This window comes from Heloderma suspectum, chromosome Z, assembly GCF_057233095.1.
Source record: "Heloderma suspectum isolate Gila_16-S chromosome Z, 16-S_ref, whole genome shotgun sequence".
In the NCBI taxonomy this organism is placed as follows: Eukaryota; Metazoa; Chordata; class Lepidosauria; order Squamata; family Helodermatidae; genus Heloderma; species Heloderma suspectum.
Window position 1 is genome coordinate 3,644,479 of NC_139476.1, and position 24,993 is coordinate 3,669,471.

Consider the following 24,993-nt stretch of genomic DNA (forward strand, 5'->3'; position numbering starts at 1 on the left):
GCCCTTTCCCAGAATTCTCTGTCGAGTTTTCTGTTTCCCATCTTGAACAGCCAGGCAGCATTCCAACTGAGTGATGTTAGAGGGAAAATGAAATGCAAAAAGTACAGACCTGTGACAGTGATGTTAACGCTTAAATGAGCACAGTGACCATTCAAGAAGCAGAGTGCTGACGATGACACCTGGTCTTGGTAAGCTAATTCATACTTGGTTACCTGGCCTTGGGAAGCTAATTAACACTTGTAGTGGAATAAAAAAGCCATTATCTTGACTCAAGCCATAGGTGATAAAACTGAACTGCCTGAGAAGTTGTAATTCAGCCTGCCCGCCCAGAAGTCACCCTTGCTAATCAGCTTTCCTGGGTTTTGGCTCCCTCTGCAGTTGTGCTTGAACTCGCCATGGCCACTGATGTTAAAGAAGAGAGCCCTGAGGATGCAAAGACTGAGGTAGGTAAAGATCAATGAACTTGCAATCATGCAGTATAAATATGGCCCTGAAGCAGAGATGCTCCTCTGCCTGAACACCTTCTCACTGCCATTGTCACCAACAGCTCTTGCTCCTCCTCCTCTTCCTCATCATGGCTACCACTTGCTTGCCAGACAAGAGAGCCACTGAGCAAACAGGCAGGGGCCTCTCCTGCGCCTCCTTCTTGCCACCTCCATTATCTGGGCCAGAGCAAGAGGCAGGTGAACACTTAGGTGCAACGGGGAAGAGGGGGAGCAACTCCAGGGGAATCTTGTCAGTGTACCTCTGCTGGTGTGCGGTCCCTTGGCAGGTGCCCAACCATACCTACCTGTTATATAGGTAGAAGGAATGGCTGCAGAATTGGCAGGGCTCAAGCACAACTGTTCTTTAATTCGGCACACTCAGAAGTGACCACTTAGCAGAAGCTCCATCCCCTGTTGCTACTCCCAGATCTACAGGGAGCTGCCAAGGTTCAAAACAAGAACTAAGCCACAGTCCCGTCCCACAGGATACATAACACTACCCTTGATGCTGGCTCTGTCTAAGGAAGTTGTTGCTTCAGCAATGGGGCAGAGAAGATCTAGGTTCCTGGCCTGGGCATGGCTGAACCTTGACGCCCTACAAAGAGGCAACTAAGGGTTGGATGCGGGGAGTTGTTAAGGGCAGCGCGACAGACAAATTTGATCCAAGGGGCGCACACAGCTCATTTCAAGGAAAAAGCTTCTTGGTGGTGGTAGATACTTACTCGAAATGGCTGGAAGTAGTCTGAGTACCATCACAAACAGCTGCTGCAACAATCACAGCGTTGCACCACTTATTTGCAACCCATGGGTTGCCTGATACTAAGGGGCTCCTTCACACGGACCATTTTATCTTGCTATTGAGTGCGCTCACTCACAGAAGTTTGCAGGTCTTTTAGATGATGCCATGAACCTCCAGGGCACATCCAGAGGCATTTCCTGGTTATTTCATCTCTAAAAGATCTAGAATTAATGAACTATCTTTTCAACTTGGAATGTTATGTGATTAAAACAGCCACTAGACAGCGCTGTTTCATTGATCTCTATGGAACCTTGAAAATTAAAAGCTTCCCCACTCAGCAATCAGGTGGTTGCTGTCTGGAAGCCTGCTGTAAACACAGAAAGGCTCAAGAGCGGAAGGACTGTGCAGGTTTTCTTTAGTGCAAAGGCAGCTGTAGTCTTAGACAACGGGGCTGCTTTTACATCTGCTGAATTAAAAACATTTGCAGAAAAGAACCTTATTTGGGTGGTCACCGTTCTACCTCTTGGCAAATGGCCAAGGATGGTGCAGACAGCAAAAGATGCCCTGAAGCGTGTTGTGGCCAACATGCCTTGCCAAGTTTCTTGTTGCTCAACATGTTACTCCTTGCGCAACAACAGGAGTCAGTCCTGCAGAGTTACTTATGGGGCGGCGTCTAAAAACTTGCCTTGACTGTCTCCACCCAGATTTAGCTGAAGACTTGCAAAGCAAACAGGAGCAAACTCTGGATGCTGCCTTCTCAGCTCCTGCTCTCCGTTCATTTGCCCTACAAGATCAGGTGTTTGCTAGGAACTGTGGTGCTGGACCGAGGTGGGTTCTTTCCTCCATCATGGAGGTCACTGGACCGGTGTCATACAAGGTCCAGTGTACAGATGGGTCAGCGTGGCATCGCCATGTTGACCAGCTGAGAAGGTGTTCTGGGCAGGGTGGGTTGTCATCAGCAGAGGCAGGTGCTGAAGATCTGTCTGGAACCGATGTGTTTCTCTCACCACCAGCTGAAGCACCAGAACCACTAAGTGATGAGAGCAAGACTCCTTCCTTACCTATGGCAGTAATTGCAAGGATGTCATCTGAGCAAGCTACACCTACTAGTCGAGTGCAGAGGCGGTGCCGTCAAAGGGTACTTTCTCGTTGGTTGGAAGACTACGACTGCCGAGGGGGGAGGAATGTTATGTATCTTGGGGCAGGGCGGGGGCACTTCAGCTTAGTTATTGTTTTGAACCTTGGCAGCTCCTGTAGAGTTGAGAGTAGCAACAGTGGGTGGAACGTGTGCCATGTTCTTCACTTCTGTGTGTGATAAATACAGAACAGTTGTGTTTGAGGCCTGCTGATTCTTACAGTCATTCCCACTACCTGTACAACATCCACCATGACTGGTCTAAGCCCCTTCTAAGGCTGTCCAAGTTAGCAGCCCTCACGACATCTTGTGGTAGTGAGTTCCACAGTTTATGCGCTGCGTAAAAAAGTCCTTCATTGGAGACATAATGCTGCTGCCTGGCGCATACATCGCGCTCGTTTCAGCACCAGGTGAACACCTTTCTATTCTCCCAGGCATTTTCGTGTTTGTTTGTTTTTATCTGGTATTGTATTTTAAATTTTTGCACTGCTGCTGGCTTCTGTTGGTTATTTTTTATTTTTGTGTCGTAGTTTTAAACTTTTAAATTGTATTTTGATCGTCTGTATTTCACTGTCCGGATTTTATTTTATTTATTTACTTGTTACATTTCTATACCGCCCAATAGCCAAAGATCTCAGTGAGCCTGTGTGCACCATATGCTGGGGAACATGGGCGGGAGGGTGCTGTTGCACTCATGTCCTGCTTGTGGGTTCCCGGTCGACAGCTGGTTGGCCACTGTGTGAACAAAATGCTGGACTAGATGGACCCTTGGTCTGATCCAGCAGGGCTCTTCTGATGTTCTGATGTTCTTATCTCTGGGTGGTTCACAACAATTAAAACCAAAAATGTGTCATAAAATACATAAGAAATTTAAAAGCTCAAAACTACAATACAATATTTTATGGTTTTAATTGTTGTGAACCGCCCACAGAGCTTCAGCTATCGGGTGGTATAAAAATGTAATAGAGAAAACATCTGCAGGCCACAGGAGGTCTGTGGATCGTGTCCCAGCTGAGCCTGAAAGAATTCCCCTTCTCCGTCCCCTGCAGAGTGTCGTGACCAGGGTAATCAACCTCCCCTTGATCAGTTCTGCGTATGGCATTTGCTCCTCCTTGTACAACTATGCCAAAGAGAATCATCCACACATCAAAACTGCCTGCAACGTGGTGGAGGTCGTGGCTGCCGTGGCTGTCGGGAGCGTGGTCGGTGGTGTCCGGCCGCTTCTCAACCATTTTGGGTCCCAGGGTGAGTACAAAAATGCTGCCAGCTCGTGAGGAGTGAGGCGGGTGAGGGAAAATTCCCTTGGTGGAATGCCTCATCCCTCTGGCATTTCGCTCAGAATGTGGCGCACAGCGTCAAATGTTGCATAGTGAGACTCTGCTCTCATTCAGAAGACTGCCCAAGTTTCTAGACCTCATGGCTGAGACAAGATGTTTGCGAACATACACACAGTGCCTTGTGTTCAGACCTGCCACCCACTCCTTCCAATTTTAAGGCCATTCTCCCTGCCCTCTTCATTGCAGCTTAACTCGGCAAGGTTGCCTTTCTCCCTAACAGTTTCACATCCACTGATGTTTCCCAAATGTTCTTATATGGCAACTAAACTAAGTGGTCCAAAGACCTGCACCTGCTGGATCAAAAAGCAAAATCATTGGGTTGGATCCAGGCTTTCTCATATTTAGGGCACAATCCCATGCATGTTCCCCTTCATGGATCACTGCCTTGTTGTGGCGAAGGGGCTTGCGTAACTCAGTGAAGCCATAAGCTGTGCCGTGCAGGGCCACCCAAGACGGACAGGTCATGGTGGAGAGTTCTGGCAAAATGTGGTCCACTGGAGAAGGAAATGGCAACCCACTCCAGTATTCTTGCCAAGAAAACCCCATGGAACGTATCACAAGGCTAAAAGAGATGATGCCGAAAGATGAGACCCACAGGTCAGAAGGCGTCCAGTATACTACTGGGGAAGAGCAGAGGGGATTTCCAAGTAGCGCCAGAAAGAGTGAAGCGGCTGGGCCAAAGCCGAAAGGACACTCAGCTGTGGATGTGTCTGGTGGTGAAAAGAAAATCTGATGCTGTAAAGAACAATATTGTTTAGGAACCTGGAATGTAAGGTCAATGAATCAAGGTAAGCTGGAGGTGGTCAAGCGTGAGATGGCAAGATTGAACATCGACATCTTGGGAATCAGCAATCTAAAATGGACAGGCATGGGTGAATTTAATTCAGGTGACCATCATATCTACTACTGTGGGCAAGAATCCCTTAGAAGAAATGGAGTAGCACTCAGAGTCAACAAAAGGGTGGGAAAAGCAGTACTGGGGTACAATCTCAAAAACGACAGATTGATCTCAGTACAAATCCAAGGCAAACCATTCAACATCAAAGTAATTCAAATCTATGCTCCAACCACTGATGCCAGAGAAGCTGAGGTTGATCGGTTCTATGAAGACCTACAACACCTTCTAGAACTAACACCCAAAAAAGATGTCCTCTTCATCATAGGGGATTGGAATGCTAAAGTAGGAAGTCAAGAAATCACCGGGATAACAGGCAAGCATGGCCTTGGTGTACAAAATGAAGCAGGACAAAGGCTAATAGAGTTTTGCCAAGAGAACATGCTGATCATAACAAACACTCTTTTCCAACAGCACAAGAGGCGACTCTACACATGGACATCACCAGATGGTCAATATCGAAATCAGATTGATTATGTCCTTTGCAGCCAAAGATGGAGAAGCTCTATACAGTCAGTAAAAACAAGACCTGGAGCTGACTGTGGCTCAAATCATGAGCTTCTTATTGCAAAATTTCGGCTTAAATTGAAGAATGTAGGGAAAACCACTAAACCATTCAGGTATGACCTAAATCATATCCCTTATGAATATACAGTGGAGGTGAGGAATAGATTTCAGGGATTAGACCTGATAGACAGCGTGCCTGAGGAACTATGGACGGAGGTCCATAACACTGTTCAGGAGGCAGCAACTCAATCCATCCCAAAGAAAAAGAAACGCAAGAAATCAAAGTGGCTGTCTGAGGAGGCTTTACAAGTAGCTGAGGAAAGAAGGGAAGCGAAAAGCAAGGGAAAGAGGGGAAGATCTATCCAACTGAATGCAGAGTTCCAGAGATTAGCAAGGAGAGACAAGAAGGCCTTCTTAAATGAACAATGCAAAGACATCGAGGAAAACAACAGAATGGGAAAGACTAGAGATCTCTTCAAGAAAATCGGAGATATCAAGGGAACGTTTTGTGCAATGACGGGCATGATAAAGGACAAAGAAGGCAGGGACCTAACAGAAGCAGATGAGATTAAGAAGAGGTGGAAAGAATACACAGAAAAACTATACAGGAAAGATCTTAATGTCCCTGATAGCCATGATAGTGCGGTCACTGAACTTGAGCCGGACATCCTCGAGAGTGAAGTCAAGTGGGCCTTAGGAAGCATTACTAACAACAAAGCTAGCGGAGATGACAGTATTCCAGCTGAGCTATTTAAGATCCTAAAAGATGATGCTGTTAAAGTGCTGCACTCAGTATGCCAACAAATTTGGAACACTCAGCAATGGCCGCAAGACTGGAAAAGGTCAGTTTACATTCCAATTCCAAAGAAGGGCAATGTAGTGTTCAAACTACAGCACAATTGCGCTCATTTCACATGCCAGCAAGGTTATGCTCAAATCCTACAAGCTAGGCTTCAGCAGTATGCGAACTGAGAACTACCGGAAGTACAAGCTGGGTTTCAAAGAGGCAGAGGAACTAGAGATCAAATTGCCAACATTCGCTGGATCATGGAGAAAGCAAGAGAATTCCAGAGAAACGTCTATTTCTGCTTCATTGACTACGCTAAAGCCTTTGATTGTGTGGATCACAACAAACTCTGGCAAATTCTTAAAGAGATGGGAGTACCAGACCACCTTACCTGTCTCCTGAGAAACCTGTACGAGGGTCAAGAAGCAACAGTCAGAACCAGACATGGAACAAACGATTGGTTCAAAATTGGGAAAGGAGTACGACAAGGCTGTATATTGTCGCCCTGCTTATTTAATTTATATGCAGAGTACATCATGAGAAACGCCGGGTTGGATGAATCAGAGGTCGGAATTAAGATTGCCGGGAGAATTATCAACAACCTCAGCTACGCAGACGATACCACCCTAATGACAGAAAGCGAAGAGGATCTAAAGAGCCTCTTGTTGAGGGTGAAAGTGGAGAGTGCAAAAGTTGGTTTGAAACTCAACATTAAAACAACGAAGATCATGGCATCTGGCCCCATCACTTCCTGGCATATAGAAGGGGAAGAAATGGAAGCAGTGACAGATTTTACTTTCTTGGGCTCCAAGATCACCGCAGACGGTGACTGTAGCCATGAAATTAAAAGACACTTGCTCCTTGGGAGGAAAGCTATGGCAAACCTAGACAGCATAGTCAGAAGCAGAGACATCACCTTGCTGACATAGGTTCATATAATCAAAGCTATGGTTTTCCCAGTAGCAACGTATGGCTATGAGAGCTGGACTATAAGGAAGGCTGAGCGCCGAAGAATCAATGCTTTCGAACTGTGGTGCTGGAGAAGACTCTTACGAGTCCTCTGGATGGCAAGGAGGTCAAATCAGTCCATCCTAAAGGAAATCAACCCTGACTGCTCACTGGAAGGACAGATACTGAAGCTGAAGCTCAAATATTCTGGCCACGTAATGCGAAGAGAAAACTCCCTGGAAAAGACCCTGATGCTGGGAAAGACTGAAGGCAAAAGGAGAAGGGGACGGCAGAGGATGAGATGGCTGGATAGCATCACTGATGCAATGAATATGGACTTGAGCACGCTCCGGGAGAGTGCGCAGGACAGGAAGGCCTGGCGTGCTCTGGTCCATGGGGTCACGAAGAGTCGGACATGACTGAACGACTGAACGACATCAACAACAACCCATGCATGTTTAGGTAGGAAAAAGTCCTACACTTCCCAGCATTCTCCAGCCAGCATGACTGGCTGGGGCATGCTGGGAGTTGAAAGACTTTTTTCTGTCTAAATATGCATAGGATTGCGCCTTTTTTTATTTATTGCATTTATATCCCGCCTTTTTTCCTCTTGCAAAGAACTCAAGGCGGCTTACAGGTCCTCCTTCTCCTCATTTTATCCTCACAACTCATCTGTGAGGTAGGTTAGGCTGAGAGTCAGGGACTGGCCCAAAGTCCCATGCTGGATGTGCCCGATCTCGTCTGATCTCATCAGCTAAGCAGGGTCAGCCCCGGTTAGTACTTGGATGGGAGACCGCCTGGGAGTCAGGCTTCCTGCATTGAGCAGGGGGTTGGACACGATGCTGTCGCAGGCCCCTTCCAACCCTATGATTCTATGTCTATGTCACCCAGTGAGCTTCCATGGCTGAGTGGGGACTAGAATTCGGATCTCCCGAGTCCCAGCCCAGCACTTTAACCACTTCGCCACACTGGCCTTCAGAGTTTATATGGCTGTGTCATATAAAGGATATATATATATATATATGCATTACCATATATGCATGTGGGGGAGGAGGTTAATTACTCTAATGTTTTATTCCTGTTATACATTTTGTAATGTTGTAGAACTTTTATTACTTGGCTTTGGCTTGCAAAGAAATGACTGACGGACTGACATTAGAGTACACCCATGACAATGGATGGGACTTAAGTTTTTCACAACTCATTAGAGTTTAATTGATTTCAGTGGTTGTAGTCTAATTAAGACTAAGTCTGGATCCAAGTCATTCTCTGCAAGGCACCTCAGATCCCATGCAAGTGCCTTTTTGGCACAGCCTCAGCCCCTTTGCAGGTGAGTTAAGGCACATGAGCTGTTCTAGGGCTAATGACCCAGGTCTTGCAAGAAGACCTTAGCTTCATGACTGTAGCTTTTTTAAAAAAGAAGACGGTGTGTGTGTGTGTGTGTGTGTATCTCAAACAAAATAGAATCATAGAATAGCAGGGTTGGAAGGGGCCTATAAGACCATCAAGTCCAACCCCTGCTCAATGCAGGAATCCAAGTCAGAGCATCCCTGACAAATGGCTGTCCAGCCAGCCTCGTCTTGAATGCCTCCAGTGTGGGAATAAAGGCAGATTTCAGTTTCAATGGATTTTAAAGCTAAATATGCATTGTACAATTTCAGCACTCCAAATCAGAGTCAGACATCAAACATTTAGGTACCAGGGACACATTTTCCCCACCTTATTCTCTTCCTGACTTTACAAAGGCTTCGGAAACTTCCTAGGCTACGTGGCTTTTTGTGAGACATTTTTGGTGCTGGCTCAGGTATTATATTTTATGCTGATGACCTTTTGAACTATTTGGTATTGTTTCCATCATGGTTTTATTGCTGGTTTTGTTATTTTTATTCCATGAGCTGCCTCAGATGATTTTTTTATTTTTTATTTTTTTAAGTGGGGTATAAGTGATTAAAAGCAACCGTAACAAATACATTAGAATTATTATTTTTAAAATTTTTGTTCCATCCTGATGCTTTTTTCCAGTCTATTCTTGATTAGTTCTGGCTCAGACTATAAGTAGCATTCCGACACACTCTCATTTGTGACTGAAGCTGGCGTGTTATGCCGAAACATTTTCTCATTTTAAAATCTGTTTATTTTTTTAAAAACCCATCTTTTAAAATGTATACACTAAAGGTGCAATTGCTGATCTTTTATTGTGGTTTCAAGTGATGAGCCATGCACATCACATCACCAACATATCAGTTTATTATTAGTAGCATTAGTATTTTAAAAGCCTATACAAAATGAAATAATTTGTGAGACGGGCCAGGAGTGTTAAAATGTGTCTTGTTTACTTCTGCCTAGTTGTAACCATGAACGAATTTGCTTGCAAGGGGCTGGATAGACTGGAGGAGACCCTTCCATGCCTTCATCAGCAAAGTTATGAGGTAAGGCAGAGCTGCCTCCCACTCTGCAGAAACCTAGCTAAACGGGCGAAAAAGCCCATCTAGAGTAAATGCAGAGCAGGAGGAGTGTGGAGGTAAAGATCATGGGCTCCAAGTCTGGAAGCTGACGGGCATCCGGACAGGATTGTGCCCGAAAGGAAGGATGTTTACAGTGCAATCCTATGTGTGTCTACTCAGAAGTATGTCCCATTGTGTTTTATGGGGCTTACTGCCAGGTAAGCGGGTAGAGAATTGCACCCGTTCTTGGGCCTCTGTCAGAAGCTTATGATGCCGTCATAAAATTGTTAGCCTAATCGTATATATATCTCCACTCAGAAGTAAGTTTGATCCAGATTTAATTATGCTTAGAGTAGACCTATTGAAATCAGTGGGACCTAGCTTAGTCTTGACTTACTTGTCCCATTCATGCAAATAGGTCTCCTTTAAGTATGACTAAGTCTTGTTCCAACTCACTGAGTTCAGGATGGGGAACCTCAGGGCTAGGGTCCCAATCCAGGCTTCTGGGGTTCCCCAGATGGCCACGCCGCTTCCCTGGCCCTACCCTTTTTCTTTTCTTTCTTTCTTTATTAGATTTCTATACCACCTAGTAGCTGAAGCTCTTTGGAAGGTTCACAACCTTTCTCCCAAACACCAATCATTTGGTGGTTTCCCGGCTTTTGCGCAGTTTTCTTCCCACACTCTAAAAGGTTGAAACGCCTATTCTACTGCTGAGTTAGTGGCAGTAAGGGCTTTAAGCTACAATGGGCTGGGATTTGGGGGTTTGGGGCCCCAATTCTTTTCCCTTCAGCCTTGCCCAGCACTGGAATACAGCCCCTGAAACCCACCATCTTTCATACCACACACATACACATTTCTTGTGCGACAGCAGCAGGGAGGTAGGGGCTGGTGCCTGTTCTGCGGAGACCCCAGTTTGAGCCCTGCAGTCCCCAAGGGACAGTGCTGCAAGGTCTTTGGCTGCAACCTGAATTATTCTCTGTTGCCCTTTGGCTTTCCTCCTCCACCGTCTTCTAGATCATTGAAGATGGCGTCACCTTGACCAAATCAGTGGTTAGTTCCACAGTCAACACAGCCCGGGACGCCGCCACTGGGGCCCATCAAATTGTGACCCACAGAGTTGCCGAAGCAATAGACCTCACCAAGGACATCGTCCAGGACAGTGTCGCCTTGACCAAATCGGTGGTGAACACCACTGTCAACACCGCCGTGAATGCCGCCAACGAGGCCAAGGTGCTCGTCTCTCACAGGGTGGCCGATGTCGTCAACTTAGGCAAAGAGACAGCTCAGGAGACTGTTGACTTGACCAAGGCGGTGGTTAACTCCACGGTCAACACTGCCCTCCAAGCTGCCCATGGGACAAAGGATCTCGTCCTGACCGGAAAAGTGCAGAATTCTGGTACTGTCCAGGAAGGCATTGAGATGACCAATGTCATAAGACAGGTGTTGACAAGTGGAATGGGCGCCATGTTGAATAAGACAGAAGAGTTGGTGGATCACTACCTTCCCATGACTGAGGAAGAACTGGGTGAGAATGGGTTTTGATGCCCTGTGGCACTGGGCAACATTTTTATACATTCACTTCTGGAATGGTCTGGGGCGGGCTACAAATTAGTAGTAGAATTTATTTTATTTGAGATGATTTAGATGAGAATGTAATTGGCTGGGTTTGCCTCCTGTGAAATGTATATTAATCCTAATACTTATTTCTACATCTGAATATAAAGGTATGAAGTAGCGCGTGCAAATTTTATGCAGATTCACATCCTATGGGTCTGGGCCCTGAATCTTTTAGGTGCCTAGTGATGCCCCTGCTAATAGCTATCTCAATTCTCCAAGTGCGGACCGTTAGGTAGTGAAAACAGCACCATCCACATACAAGAAGGCTTAGTGGAATCCCAAGGTCTGCAGAACAACATACACACTTTAGGGGAAAGGAAGCTAAAGTGAAGGTGGGGACTCCAAACCAGCCCAGTGAGGATGGACTGTATGGATGGGGGAGAGAAAACTGGGTAGGAGAGGGAACGGAATGGAGTGTCCTGGAGGAGGAACTGGCTGGCCGGAACCCTGGACCGGAGAGCTTCACACTGCAACATGTTGTATACAATAATACCAAACTTACAATCATGGCAACAATATAAAATCTTCAAAAATATATCAACTGAGCAAAGATGTAGAAGGCTTTACATCTCTTGTGCTTACCCCCTCATTTCTTTTAAACCACAATTTTACATGAACCCAATATGACAAAGCAATCATAGAAATTGCCTATATCAGGGTGCGCAGCTGTTTTGGCCCTCGGTGCCAAATCCAGTCTTGCTGGGGGGATCCGAGGGCCCCACATACACTGGATTGGGTGGGGAGATGCACAGACACCTGCTTTGGGGTAACTGGGTAAGGCAGGAAGCTGCAACTTCCTCCTGCTCCTAGAGCCCCCGACACGACCGACATTTATCTCCACTAGAGAGAAGAGAAGGGATTCCTTTGGTTATCTCCAGTCTCTGATTGGAGATAACCAAAGGCCTGGCCAACTGGCAGAAGTAGCTTGGCGGGCCACATGCATCCCACAGACTATGCCTTTTGCACCCCAACCTATACTGTACATGTTGGGGGTGACTATTTCTGCCCCTTTCTCCAACCAGTTTAATCCAAACCCCTCTTCTCTGCCCAAGGCAGCAGTGTTTTGTTTAAAAAAATACAATTTGGGCAAATCCTTTCTGCATACACTGGGTCATACTGTTGTCAACTTTTTCACAGATAACCTGGCTGCGGAGGTCCAGGGTGACAGCCCAGCTTCTGTCCAAGAGCAGCGGCAACAGCAGAGTTATTTTGTCCGCCTGGGCTCCCTCTCCAGCAAAGTCCGCCATCGGGCCTACCTGCATTCTCTGAAGAGGCTCCATCTCGTGAAGGAAAACACTCAGAATACGCTCTCCCAGCTCCAGTTAGTCATCAGCCTGGTAAGGCTTCCTCACCACTTTGTGCAGTCCCAGCATTCTGGCATGTGCTCCGGTTAAATGACCATGTGCCCTGTTTTGAACACAAGAACATCAGAAGAGCCCTGCTGGATCAGACCAAAGGTCTATGTAGTCCAGCATTCTGTTCACACAGTGGCAGAACAGATGCCTTCCGGAAACCCACAAGCAGGACAGGAGTGCAACAGCACTTGTGTGTTCAGAGGCATTACTGTGACTAATGGCAAGCTGGTGTTTTGTAAACTAGCTTAGAATCATAGAATAGTAGGGTTGGAAGGGGCCTACAGGCCATCGAGTCCAACCCCCTGCTCAATGCAGGAATCCAAGTCAGAGCATCCCTGACAGATGGCTGTCCAGCCTTGTCTTGTATGCCTCCATGTGGGAGAGCCCGCCACCTCCCCAGGTCATTGGTTCCATTGTCGTATTGCTCTAACAGTCAGGAAGCTTTTCCTGATGTTCAGCCGGAATCTGGCTTCCTGTCACTTGAGCCCATTATTCCGTGTCCTGCACTCTGGGATGATCAAGAAGAGATCCTGGCCTTCTTCTCTGTGACAACCTTTCAAGTACTTGAAGAGTGCTATCATATCTCCCCTCAGTCTTCTCTTCTCAAGGCTAAGCATGCCCATTTCTTTCAGTCTCTCCTCACAGGGCTTTGTTTCCAGTCCCCTGATCATCTTTGTTGCCCTCCTCTGAACCCTCTCCAGTTTGTCTGCATCCTTCTTCAAGTGTGGTGCCCAGAACTGGACACAGTACTCCAGATGAGGCCTAACCAGTGCTGAGTAGAGGGGAACTAGTACTTCCTGGGATTTGGAAGCGATGCTTCTATGAATGCAGCCCAAAATGGAATTTGCCTTCTTTGTAGCCACATCACATTGTTGGCTCATATTCAGCTTGTGATCGACAACAATTCCAAGATCCTTCTCGATTGTAGTGTGGTTGAGCCACGTATCCCCCATCTTGTAACTGTGCATTTGGTTTCTTTTTCCTAGGTGCAGAACTCGGCATTTGTCCCTATTAAATGTCATTCTGTTGTTTTCTGCCCAGCGCTCCAGTCTGTCCAGATCACTTTGAATTTTGTTTCTGTCTTCCAAAGTATTAGCTATCCCGCCCAATTTTGTGTCATCTGCAGATTTGATCAGCATTCCCTGCACCTCCTCCTCCAAGTCCTTAATAAAAATGTTGAAGAGCACTGGGCCCAGGACTGAGCCCTGCGGTACCCCACTCGTTACCTCTCCCCAGCTTGAGAACGTCCCATTGACAGTTCATCTGGCCCTGGAGATTTGAACTCAAAGTAATTAGGTGTTCTTGACCATATGCCTGTTGATCTCAAGCTGCAATCCTGCCCCTTCAGCCTGCACTTCGCCTTTGCCAGGGGGTCATAGACCCTCTTTTGGGAGAAGACTGAGCCAAAGTAGGAATTGAGCCCCTCTGCCTTTTCTTTGTCATCTGTTATCATTTTGCCATCCTTATTTAATAGCTGAACAATCATTTATTTCCTCTGCCTTTTACTATGCACGTAGCTGAAGAAAGCCTTTTTGTTGTTTTTAGCATCTCTCGCTAACCTCAGCTCGTTCTCAGCTTTAGCCTTCCTGACGCCATCCCTGCAATTCTGTGCTACCTGCCTGTACTCTTCCTTTGTTACTTGGCCTTCTTTCCATTTCCTATATGTGTACTTTGTTGTTTTCAGGTCATCTCTAAGCTTTTTGTGAAGCCACATTGGCTTCTTCTGTTGTCTTCCACCTTTTCGTCTTGTTGGAATTGTTTGTGATTGTGCCTTGATAATTTCCTTTTTTAAAAGCTCCCACCCATCTTGGACTCCTTTTCTCGTTAGAGTCGCTTGCCATGGGTCATTACTGATCATTGTTCTGAGTTTATTAAAATCAGCTTTCCTAAAATCCAGGGTACGCGTTTGGCTACACTTGGCTTTTCCTTCCCTTAGAACCAAGAACTGAAGTACAACATGGTCGCTTTCCCCCAGGGTTCCTGTAACTGATGCTTCACCCACTAAGTCATCTCTGTTGGTTAGGATCAAGTCAAGGTTAGCCAATCCTCTAGTTCCTTCCTCTACCTTCTGCAGGAGGAAGTTATCCGCCACACAAGTCAGGAATGTCCTGGAGGGGCCATGTTTTGCAGAATTTGTCTCCCAACAAATATTGGGGAAATTGAAGTCCCCTATTACTACTACATCACGCTTCCTTAAAACATGGGCTATTTGCTTTTCAAAAGTTTCATCCTCATCTTCTCCTTAATTGGGTGGCCGGTAGTAGACTCCGACCACCTGGTTCCTTTTATTCTTTGCTTCATTTATTTTGATCCAGATGCTCTCGATGGGGCTACCAAGCTCCTCCTCCTCTATTTCTGTGCAGAGATAATGTATTTTTCACATACAGTACAACCCCACCTCCCTTTCTGTTCCTCCTGTTCTTTTTGAACATGTTATAACCTTCAATTGCTGTATTGTCATGAGAGTCATCCCACCAAGTCTCCGTTATACCTATCAAGTCATAATTTCCCTCTTGTATTAAGAGTTCAAGTTCAATTCTGTTTGTTTCCCATACTCTGGGCATTAGTATATAGACATCGAAGACCCTGTGCTTCATAGTCTGGCTTTCTTCCTACATGTGTCTGAAGACTATTATTGGGCGCTATCAGAGCTGTTCTCTCCGTTGCAGTGCATGCGCCTATGTCCATCGTTACCCCCAACATTACATCTCCCTTCCCCGTAAGATTCAGTTTAAAGCCCTCCTGATGAAGTTCTTCATGCTGTGGCCAAACACATTCTTCCCAGCCTTTGTGAGGTGCAACCCGTCCCTTGCCAACAGCCCATCTTCCCGGAAGTATAGCCCGTGGTCCCAGAATCCAAATCTCTCATGCCGGCACCACCTTTGTAGCCAGTCATTCACCCGGAGTATTTTTCATTCCCTTTCTATCCCTCTTCTAACTACTGGAAGGATGGATGAGAAAATAATCTGGGCCCCAAAGTTCTTGAGTTTCCTTCCCAAAGCTTCAAAGTCTGACGTGATTTCTTCGTAGCTCCGCTTGGCGGTGTCATTTGTTCCCACATGGATGAGAAGAAAGGGATACCTGTCAGTGGGCTTTATGAGTGCAGGCAACCTTTCAGTCATGTCTCTAATCCGTCCTCCCGGGAGACAACATACCTGGCGAGTCCACAGGTTTTCGCGACATACTTGGGTCTCGATCCCACGCAGCAAGGAGTCTCCCACTACTACCATTCTTCTCTTCATGTTGTTGTCGGCCTGGGTTTCATCGCCTCTGTTTGACTGAACTTCAGCCTCTTGCTCACTCTCATGTAGGTTCCCCTGTGATTCTTCCTCTGCAGGCTGCCCTCCAGTCTCATCCTCAAGTACCTGGAATCGGTTCCACAGCTCCACTGCTTCCACTGGTGCAGAGTGGCATCTAGTTCTTCTTCTAACTGTCACCTTTTCCAAGGAGTATCCCCTACTCCATTTTTCCTCCCCTCATCATTTCCCACTTCTGCCTCATCTTGCTGTTGCTCTTCAAGCTTCTGGTCTTCCCTTTGCTGCTGTAGTTCCCCCATTCTGTCCAAGAACTCTTCGTGTTCTCTTATTCCCCGGAGGGTCGACAGTCGCCGCTCTAGTCCACTTACTTTTTCCTCCAGCAGCGTGATCAACTTGCACTTGTTGCAGGTGTAGGCCATGTGGTTCTCAGGCAAGAAAACAAACATGGCACACACCTTGCAGGTCACCACCACTGGAGAGTCCTGTCCTTGCATTGCCTCTTTTCCCTTTTTGTGTCTAGCTTTGTGATTGTTCTAGACTAGCCTGTGCCTGCTCCTCTACTCAGTAGAGGTTAAAAGCAGAGTCCCACTGGTGTGGAAGTGTGTGTTACAAGACACATAAATGAAAAAAAGTTAGTTAAAAAATAAAAAAAAATAAAAAAATGAAAAAAAAGATGTTAGGGGCCTCCCCCTTGACCTCCCCTGCCGAACTCCCCTGGCCAACTCCTGTTTGCTCCTCCGTCCACTCACTCTGGTCGCTCGCTGTCTGGGAGCTTGCTTGCTTCTGTAGTGCCTGGACCAGCTGGAGCAGCTTGCTCTGCTCTGCCCTGCTCAGCTGGGAGGCGGGAAACATGCTGAAGCTTCCCGCCCACTCAGCTGCTGGGAGTACTCAGGCCACACACCCCCAATTCAGTTGGAGCTCTCAGAAGCACCTGGTGAGCTCGCAGCCACTCAGAAGGATAAAGGGCAGCCCCCTGGGCTTCCTGCAGCCCACTAACCTCTTTGCCTCTGTCTCCTTTGTCTCTTCTACCGCTGCAACTCCCTGGCCAACTCCTGTTTGCTCCCCCTGTCCGCTCGCTCTGGTCGCTCGCTCTCTGGGAGCTTGCTTGCTTCTGCAGTCCCTGGACCAGCTGGAGCAGCTTGCTCTGCTCTGCTCTGCTCAGCTGGGTGGCGGGAAACAGACTGAAGCTTCCCGCCCACTCAGCTGCTGGGAGTACTCAGGCCACACACACCCAATTCAGTTGGAGCTCTCAGAAGCACCTGGTGAGCTCACAGCCACTCAGAAGGATAAAGGGCAGCCCCCTGGGCTTCCTGCAGCCCACTTACCTCTTAGCCTCTGTCCCCTTTGTCTCCTTGGTCTCCTTTGTCTCTTCAACCACTGCAACTCCCTGGCCAACTCCTGTTTGCTCCCCCTGTCCGCTCGCTCTGGTCGCTCGCTCTCTGGGAGCTTGCTTGCTTCTGTAGTCCCTGGAGCAGCTGGAGCAGCTTGCTCTGCTCTGCTCTGCTCAGCTGGGAGGCGGGAAAAGCTTCTCTCTCTTCCCTTTCAGACCTCAGTTCTAAGGCATGTATCATTTTGTGTTTTATGTATATTATATCAGGAGGGAGCAGACCACAGATGAGTGGGTCTGCTTTGTTTTTTACTAGAACAAGGTTGCGGTTGTCTTTCTCTGAACTGCCATTATTTGGTGATTTTCCAGCTTTTGCACAGTTTTTCACCCATTCCAAACATTTGAAATACCCCTCCTAAGGCTTAGCTGCCAGAAGTATGAGCTTCAAGCTAAACTACGCTGGTGTTTTTTGTATTTTGGCCCTGCCAATTTTGCTGTTGGCCCCACCCCCTTTGCCTTTGGCCCCTCCCACCACTGGAATGCAGCTCCCGAGAGCTTCTCCAGAATGGAATTTGGCCCTTGGGCTGAAAGAGGTTCTGCACCCCTGGAGTAAAGCCCTGAGATGCACCAACCACAGTCTGGTGGAAAAAAATGACATACCTGTAGAGTTAAACTTCTGAATGAGAGTCTATGGCTGTTCTTCAATAGCAGTGACTGTAACCTCAGGATTGGACTACTACAATGCACTCCATGTAGGGCTTCCCTTGAGACTGGTCTGGAAACTGCAGCATATGTAGAATTTGGCAGTTAGGTTGCTGAGTGGGGCAGCCTAACGGAAACATGTCACACCTTTGGTCAGAGAACCACACTGGCTGCCAATACATTACCAGGCCAGGTTCAAGGTGATGTTATCGACATAAAACACCTAAACAACTTGGGACCAGGCTATCTGAGAGAGCACGTTATCCCATATCAACCTGCCCATTCACTGAGTCCACAGATCAGGTCCTCCTGGTTGTCTCATCACCTGCACAGGTACATCTGACAGCAACCAGGGACAGGGCCTTTTCCACTGTAACCCCCTACCTTTGGAATCTTCTCCTCCCCTCCCCGCCCCCAATGCGACATGCACAATCCTTGATGTTGTTTCGGTGCCTGGTGATGTACTGATTTTAATACTTAGCTTAGTAAATTGTTTGTTTCATTTTTATCTTTGTATTTTATTTTACTTGTTTTAATGAAAATTTTACATCACCCTGTGATTTGACAATGAAGGGTGGCATATAAATATAATTTTATTTATTTATTGCATTTATACCCCACCTTTTTTCCTCTTGCAAGGAACCCAAGGCGGCTTATATTATCCTCCTCCTCTCCATTTTATCCTCACAACAACAACCCTGTGAGGTGGGTTGGGCTGAGAGTGTGTGACTGGCCCAAAGTCACCCAGTGAGCTTCCATGGCCGAGTGGGGACTAGAACCCGGATCTCCCAGCTCCTAGTCCAACACTCTTGCCACTACACCACACTGGCATATAAATATAATACGATGCATAAATAAATATGAGTCAGCAGTGTGATGTGGCTGCAAAAAAGGCAAAGGCAATTTTAGGTGGCCTCAACGGAAGTATAGTTTCAAAATCACAGGAAGTAATAGTTCCACTCTACTCTGTGCTGGTCACACCTCACCTCGAATACTATGTCCAATTCTGGACACCACACTTTTAAGAAGGAATTGGAACAAGTAAATTGGAATGAGTTCAGAGAAGGGCAACAAAGATGATCAGGGGACTAGAAACAAAGTCCTGCATGGAAAGCTGGAAGGAACTGGGTATGTTTTGCCTTGAGACGAGAAGACTGAGCGGGGTATGATAGCACTTTTCAAGTACCACAAAGATTGTCACACAGAAGAGGGCTGTAACCTGTTCTCTATCATCCAAGGCTGCAGGACACAAAATAATGGGCTTAAGTTATGGGGAAGCAGATGATGGTAGAACATCAGGAAAAAATTCCTGAAGGCCAGAGCAGCAGTCAGACAATGTAAGCAACCGCCCAGAGAGGTGGTGGGCTCTCTGTCACTGGGGCTATTCAAGCAGTGACTGGACAGCCATCTGTAGGGATGCTTTGAACAGGATTCCTGCTGCACTGAGCCGGGCGTTGGACTCAATGGCCTCAATGCCCCCTTTCGACTCTATGATTCTACGATGTGAAATAAATAAACAATCAATAAATGTGCAAGTAAATCAGTGTTGTTGCAAAGATTGTCGGTTGTCTTGTACCTTTTCCCCCGACCTTGGCAGGTTGAGCACCTGAAGGAAGGAGTGGGGCGGCGATTCCAAGAGGCTCAACAGAAACTTAACCAACTCCTGCTGGAGTGGCTCCAGACACAGCCGGGAGAGAATCAGGCGGTGGGAGGAGACACACTGCCAGAGGTATCTCTTGCCCCTGTAGCCTTCAAAAAAAGCAATCCTACAGAATTCCACCATCTATAATAATAAGGGTGCACTGTCTGCTCGCCACCACCAGACCATGAAACTGAGACACCTGAAACCTGACATGCACACTAAGGGGATCAGAGGGGTGTGCACATCAGGGTTACTTTGCTTTTCAAAATGCATTAATTAATTTCAATTAATTTAAATGTGGCCATGTGGTTGAAGCTCGCAGGACCGACTTCAGTCAATAGGTGGCAACCTTCCCTAACTAGTCTGATTCCCCCCCCCCATGGAGTGGATAGGCCCCTCCCTCAGGGGGTTATAGGAGTGGTTGGGGATTATAGGAGTTGTAGTCTAAAACATCTGGAAGCATTTCTCAGAAGAGACATATTGGACCCTTGCCACCTGTCCTGGGATAAAGTCCCACTCTTTCATATATAGAGGTATTGGGGGACAGGCTGCTGTTACTCAGCACTGTGGGAAAGGTATTCTGTCCATGCTCAAAGGCTATGTTTAAATTCCCAAATCCAGATGTGTTTATTTTTCATTTGGCCGCTTGGCTGCAAAACGTTTATAACCCGAGAGCATGTTTTCATCTCTTGAACGCATCAGATCTGTGCAGTCCAACATTTCAGCGTCATGACAGTGTCTGAAAAATACACATTCCAGAACAGACATTCTGCAATTACCAGTCCCGCCCACCCCCAGGCCACTTTTCCAAAATCGAAATTAGAACGTTAGCAGATCCCCCTCTCCCGCAGACTCGATGGAGTAACTTCAAGATAAACATGCAATGTTTTTGTTTCACCGCTTGGCGATAGGAAAACCTTAAGTACTAGCAGGGCCAATAACAAAGGTCGCCATGGTTGGGCATGTACTGAGGGGCCCACGGCCCAGCAGGGGCCCACTGGCAAGCCTCCGCTGGAGCTGCTTCTCCTCTTCCCCATTGCAACCTGCTTGTTTACCGGCCTCTTGCTCCAGCCTGGGCATTGGTAAGGAGGAAGAGCAGGAGATGCCACAGCCTACTTGCTCACGGACTCTCTGCCTGGCAGGCAAGCAAGCAAGTGGTAGCCATGAGGAGAAACAGCAGCAGATACAGGGCTGGATTAAGGCATTTTTGTTGTTCAGTCGTTCAGTCGTGTCCGACTCTTCGTGACCCCGTGGACCATAGCACGCCAGGCCTTCCTGTCCTGCGCTCTCTCCCGGAGCGTGCTCAAGTTCATACTCATTGCATCCGTGATGCTATCTAGCCATCTCATCCTCTGCCGCCCCCTTCTCCTTTTGCCTTCAGTCTTTCCCAGCATCAGGGTCTTTTCCAGAGAGTTTTCTCTTCGCATTAGGTGGCCAAAATATTTCAGCTTCAGCTTCAGTATCTGTCCTTCCAATGAGCACTCAGGTTTTATTTCCTGATTAAGGCATGCTGAGGCCCTAAACCATGTCAAGATTCAGAGCCCCCATCCCATAAAAAATAAAGAGAACAACATGTGAATGTCAGCGTATGAAACATATACAGCATACTTATTTTTCTCTAGAAGCTTTTGAATAATTGCTTGGATTCTTCAAGTGAACTACTGTTGACGCTCTGAGCAACTTTTCTGTGTCCAGAATGAAATTTCGCCCTCAGTCAAGACACTTTCAACATTTCTCTTCATTGTTAGAATTATTATTTTTTGCTTGGCCAATGGTGCTATAAAAGTAGTCTTTAAAACAGTCTACATATTACATGAATAGGCCTCTAGGCCAGTGTGGTGTTGTAGTGGAAGGGTTTTGCACCGGGAGTTGTACTTAGAGGCATGCAAGGGAAGCAGAGAACAGTAGGGTTGGAAAAGGCCTATAAGACCATTGAGAAAGAGTCAGTGAGAGGGTAGAGTAGTTGGAGTGTGGCCTGATGGATTAGTTTTCAGTTTTGCTAAGCCCCTGAAATAAAAAAAAGCTTAAAGTCCTTATCTCTGGTAGACTATAATTCTTACAACGCAACATCCCCCTATATTTTTGTAGGGTGATGAGGCTGGCTAAAGGCCTGTGTGGTGGACTATGGAGGGGAGGGGGTTGGAAAGTGGCAAGGAGATGATTAGCGGAGTTGATGCCTGGTGCGGATCGGGACTTTAGAATGTGTTCGTAGGCTGACTCCCATTGTCTCCTCCGAGGTTGGAGGTGAGGCTGGGCAACGTGTGGATGACATGAGTCGTCCAGCAGCTCTGGAAGGGAAATTGATGGGGTTGGGGGTGCATTGGGATGGGGAGCGCAGGGTCCAGAATTTTGGTGGTGGATTTGATATGAAAAGTTACTTAAGCCAAAGGGATTTCAATCAGAATAAATCTTAGTTTTCTTCAAAGTATTTAGAGGCCCCTTGTAACATGAGGCCCTAAAGCCATGGTTTTCTTGGCTTGTTTCTAAGTCCGGCACTGAGCAGATAACAATGCTGGTGAGAAGTGAATGCACTGAGGGACCCATTCAATGTTACTTGCCTGTAAAAAGGTAAAGGTGTCCCCAACCAGTCGTGTCCGACTCTAGGGTGCGGTGCTCATCCCCGTTTCTAAGCCGAAGAGCCAGCGCTGTCCGAAGACGCTTCCGTGGCCATGTGGCCGGCATGACTGAACACCGAGGTGCACGGAACGCTGTTACCTTTTCCGCCGAGGCGGTACCTATGTATCTACTTGCAATTTCTTGCTTTCGAACTGCTAGGTTGGCAGGAGCTGGGACTGAAGGCGGGAGCTCACTCCGTCACGCGGCACTCGGGTCTTGGGTCTCGAACTGCTGTCCTGCTGACCTTCCGGTCTGCAATTCAGCGTCTTAACCACTAAGCCACCGCAGCCTGAGGGCCCTCAAAAAACCTGGATCCAGCACTGTCTATGTATAATAATAATAATAGTAATGTTGCTTTGTCTCTGCAGGTGGAATCCCGCACCCTCGCTATGCTTCTCATCATGACTAAAGACCTGGGACCGGCCTTCACACAGCTGTTGTTGAGGATCGCAGGGCTCCCAAGCCATCTCCGCGAAAGGATAGACAAAGCCATTTCCAACATCCGTCAGCTCCACACCTCTTTCTCATCTGCTGCTTCCATCCAGGATTTATCCTCCAGCATCCTGGCCCAGAGCAATGACAAAATAGCCCAGGCCCGTGAAGCTCTGGACGTGCTGGTGGACTACATCATGCAAAACACGCCCCTGAACTGGATTGTGGGGCCTTTCCAGCCATCGCCGGCTGCCGACGTGACGAAAATGGAAGTATCTCAGCCCGGTAAGCGGGAGACACCGAAAGAGTCGATGGACGCAGGTGAGGCAACGATCAAGTCATTGGAGGTGATGGAAGAGTGGGTTATGGCACCCAGACAGATGAAGGTTGTGCGCAAATCAGTGAAAAAAAAAGAGAAGGCAGAGAAAGAGGAAGACGGTGAACCCAAAGACACCACCAAGGCCTTGGTGGAGGAGTTTCCCGAGTCCCATACGCCGAAGAAAGCAAAGAAACTGCTCGAGGTTGTGGAGGAGGCGAAGGCTAACAAAAGCTCATTGAATCAGATCTCTGACGTTCCCAAGAAGGAGCTTTAGAAGGAAGTCTCCGGAGTTATTCCCAAAGATTTCCCAAAATGTCTTCACCACCCTGAACTGTAGCGCTTCCGTCTGCCAGTCCCGGCTTGTGTGCTGCACAAAAAGGGTTGTGTTTGCCGCCGTGATGAAACCCAGGTGCTTCCAAGCAACGCTGTTCTCCTGCCTCTTCCATGGAATATTTGGAGGGGTCCAGTTGACAGGGCCTTCCATTTGTGACTCTCCCATGTTTTCCCACCGCTTCTTCCAGTTTTTTTCTTATCAGGGAAAAATCCATCAAGAAGGAAAAGACGGAAGAGCTGCACGATGCCTGTAGACTGCTAGCACTTTGAGCCCTCTATCTGGAAGCACCCCAATCTATCAAAGGAAAGAAAAATAATATAGGTTGCTTGGAGTCCCAGCTCCAACTAGCCACTCACAGAAGATGGTGCCTTCTGAGTGACTGGCTACTCTTCCAATCAGGAAGCATGCTTGGAATATGCAGAAGCACAAGGGGCAGGGTCTTCTCTGGAAGAGGCGTGACAATGGTATAGCCACGCCCCCACGGAAAATCCATAGCCACGCCCCCACAGAAAATCCATAGCCACGCCCCCAAGAATCCATAGCCCCGCCCACAGGATATATATTACTTCTTTTCTATTGTTTATACTCAAAGGAGCAAACACTCCGGTTAAAAATTCAATCGCAAAACAGCAGCATCCTAAACAAATGAGGCAACTACGAATATAATCTCACAATGAAGTTTCCAGGTCACGACTACAGTCCTGTGCGCGGTTACCTGGGACTAAACAACACTGAACTCGGTGGTGCTTCCTTCTGAGTGCACCAGCTCATCTCACAAAATGCACTGAGCTTTAACAGCCAGCTGAAATGCAACCGTTAGCTTTGAATGAGAAATGCAAATGACCTTGCAAAGATATGTTCCCATTTAAATGGCTAGTGTGAAGTAGCGACCTGTAGAAGAAAAGGAACGAAGCATCCAGCCTCTGCGGGATTATTTTCCTTGTTCTCTGACTTCCTCTATGCTAACTTTGTCACAAGTAAAACTTGAAAGCCTCGTTATCACCACATACACTTGTTAGAGCAAGGAAGAGCTATCAGTTGCCCTGGCGCTCTGGCAGATAATGTAATGCCCTGGAAAATGTCCTGGAGCGCTGCTCTTTTGCAGCAGTGCGGGCTCCAGGTTTTGGAGGGTCCTTCGGCAGCAACCCCTCCCAGGGCCCCCTCCCTCAGCGAGTCCCCCTCCTCACTGCCACTGTCACCAGCTGCTCTTCCTCCTCCCCTTCCTTCTCGTCATGGCTACCAAATGCTTGCTTGGCCGCCAGAGAGCCAGGAGCAAGTAGGACATGACGTCTCCCGCTCCTCCTTCTCTCCACCACCACTGTCTGGGCCAGGCGAGAGGCAGGTGTACAAGCAGGTTGCAAAGGCGAAGAACAAGAGCAGCTCCAAGGACTCAGTGGGCCCCTGCTGGGGAGTGGGCCCTTGACAAGTGCCCAACCATGCCTACCCTTGACACTGTCCCTTGTCTTACCCCTCCACTACACCCCTGGGTGGGCTGATTTATGTCCTAAAAGGAATTCTTCTCGGGCGCAAGGCTGAAACATGGCTCTGCTTTTAATTCACAAAACAAAAGGCATCAGCTGTCAGCAACCTGGGATGCATGGGCTAGAGTAAGCTATATCTTGCATGAGGGATATTCTTCCCTGGGCTGATGGGTGTTTATTTATGCATCTATGTTAGAGAGAACTCTACGCCTTGATTTCGCCCCCCTCCCTTTCCCCTTTATGCGAAGCACGTTGCAGTAGCTAAAAGCAAGCAGGGCTGTGCATATTACTCCGGGCATCCATTATTGTGACACGCCAAGGAAGAAATTGGGATGGCACAGAATCTGAATCCACCCTTCCTTCAAAACCAACCGTCTAGTCCTCTGTGGTGCAGAGGTTAGCCTGAAAGCCGGATGGAGGACTGAGGGGTTGAGTTGAAGGCGTAATGGAAAAGGCAGGTCTGATAAGAGAATTGAACATGGGAGGAGTGGGAGTGGTTCAGCTGCTCTGGGAAAACGTTCGGTGTCCGGCTATGCTGGACTGTGGTGAGTTAAGCAGCAAGGATTCAAGAGTTCTGTGTAGCTCTTTGTTTCTGTCCTATGACCTGAAGAAAAAAATAAAATAAGGTGCATGC

At 47.5% G+C, this 24,993-nt stretch overlaps 1 protein-coding gene across 1 annotated transcript; it reads left to right on the top strand.

The window, feature by feature from the left end:
- The first annotated feature begins 395 nt into the window (after positions 1–395).
- Positions 396–24,993, top strand: LOC146333502 (perilipin-3-like). Its single transcript, XM_084826269.1, has 7 exons — positions 396–443; positions 3,409–3,604; positions 9,180–9,262; positions 10,292–10,802; positions 12,032–12,231; positions 19,133–19,264; positions 22,162–24,993. Exons 1-7 carry the CDS (start codon positions 396–398, stop codon positions 22,816–22,818), a joined length of 1,827 nt encoding a protein of 608 aa, XP_084682395.1. The 3' UTR covers positions 22,819–24,993.

Bases quoted from the DNA above. Each gene is read 5' to 3' on its own strand.
- LOC146333502 (XM_084826269.1), top strand. From the start codon at position 396: ATGGCCACTGATGTTAAAGAAGAGAGCCCTGAGGATGCAAAGACTGAG. The intron at 10,803-12,031 runs GTGAGAATGGGT...ACTTTTTCACAG, and splicing joins CATGACTGAGGAAGAACTGG to ATAACCTGGCTGCGGAGGTC. The intron at 19,265-22,161 runs GTATCTCTTGCC...TTGTCTCTGCAG, and splicing joins GAGGAGACACACTGCCAGAG to GTGGAATCCCGCACCCTCGC.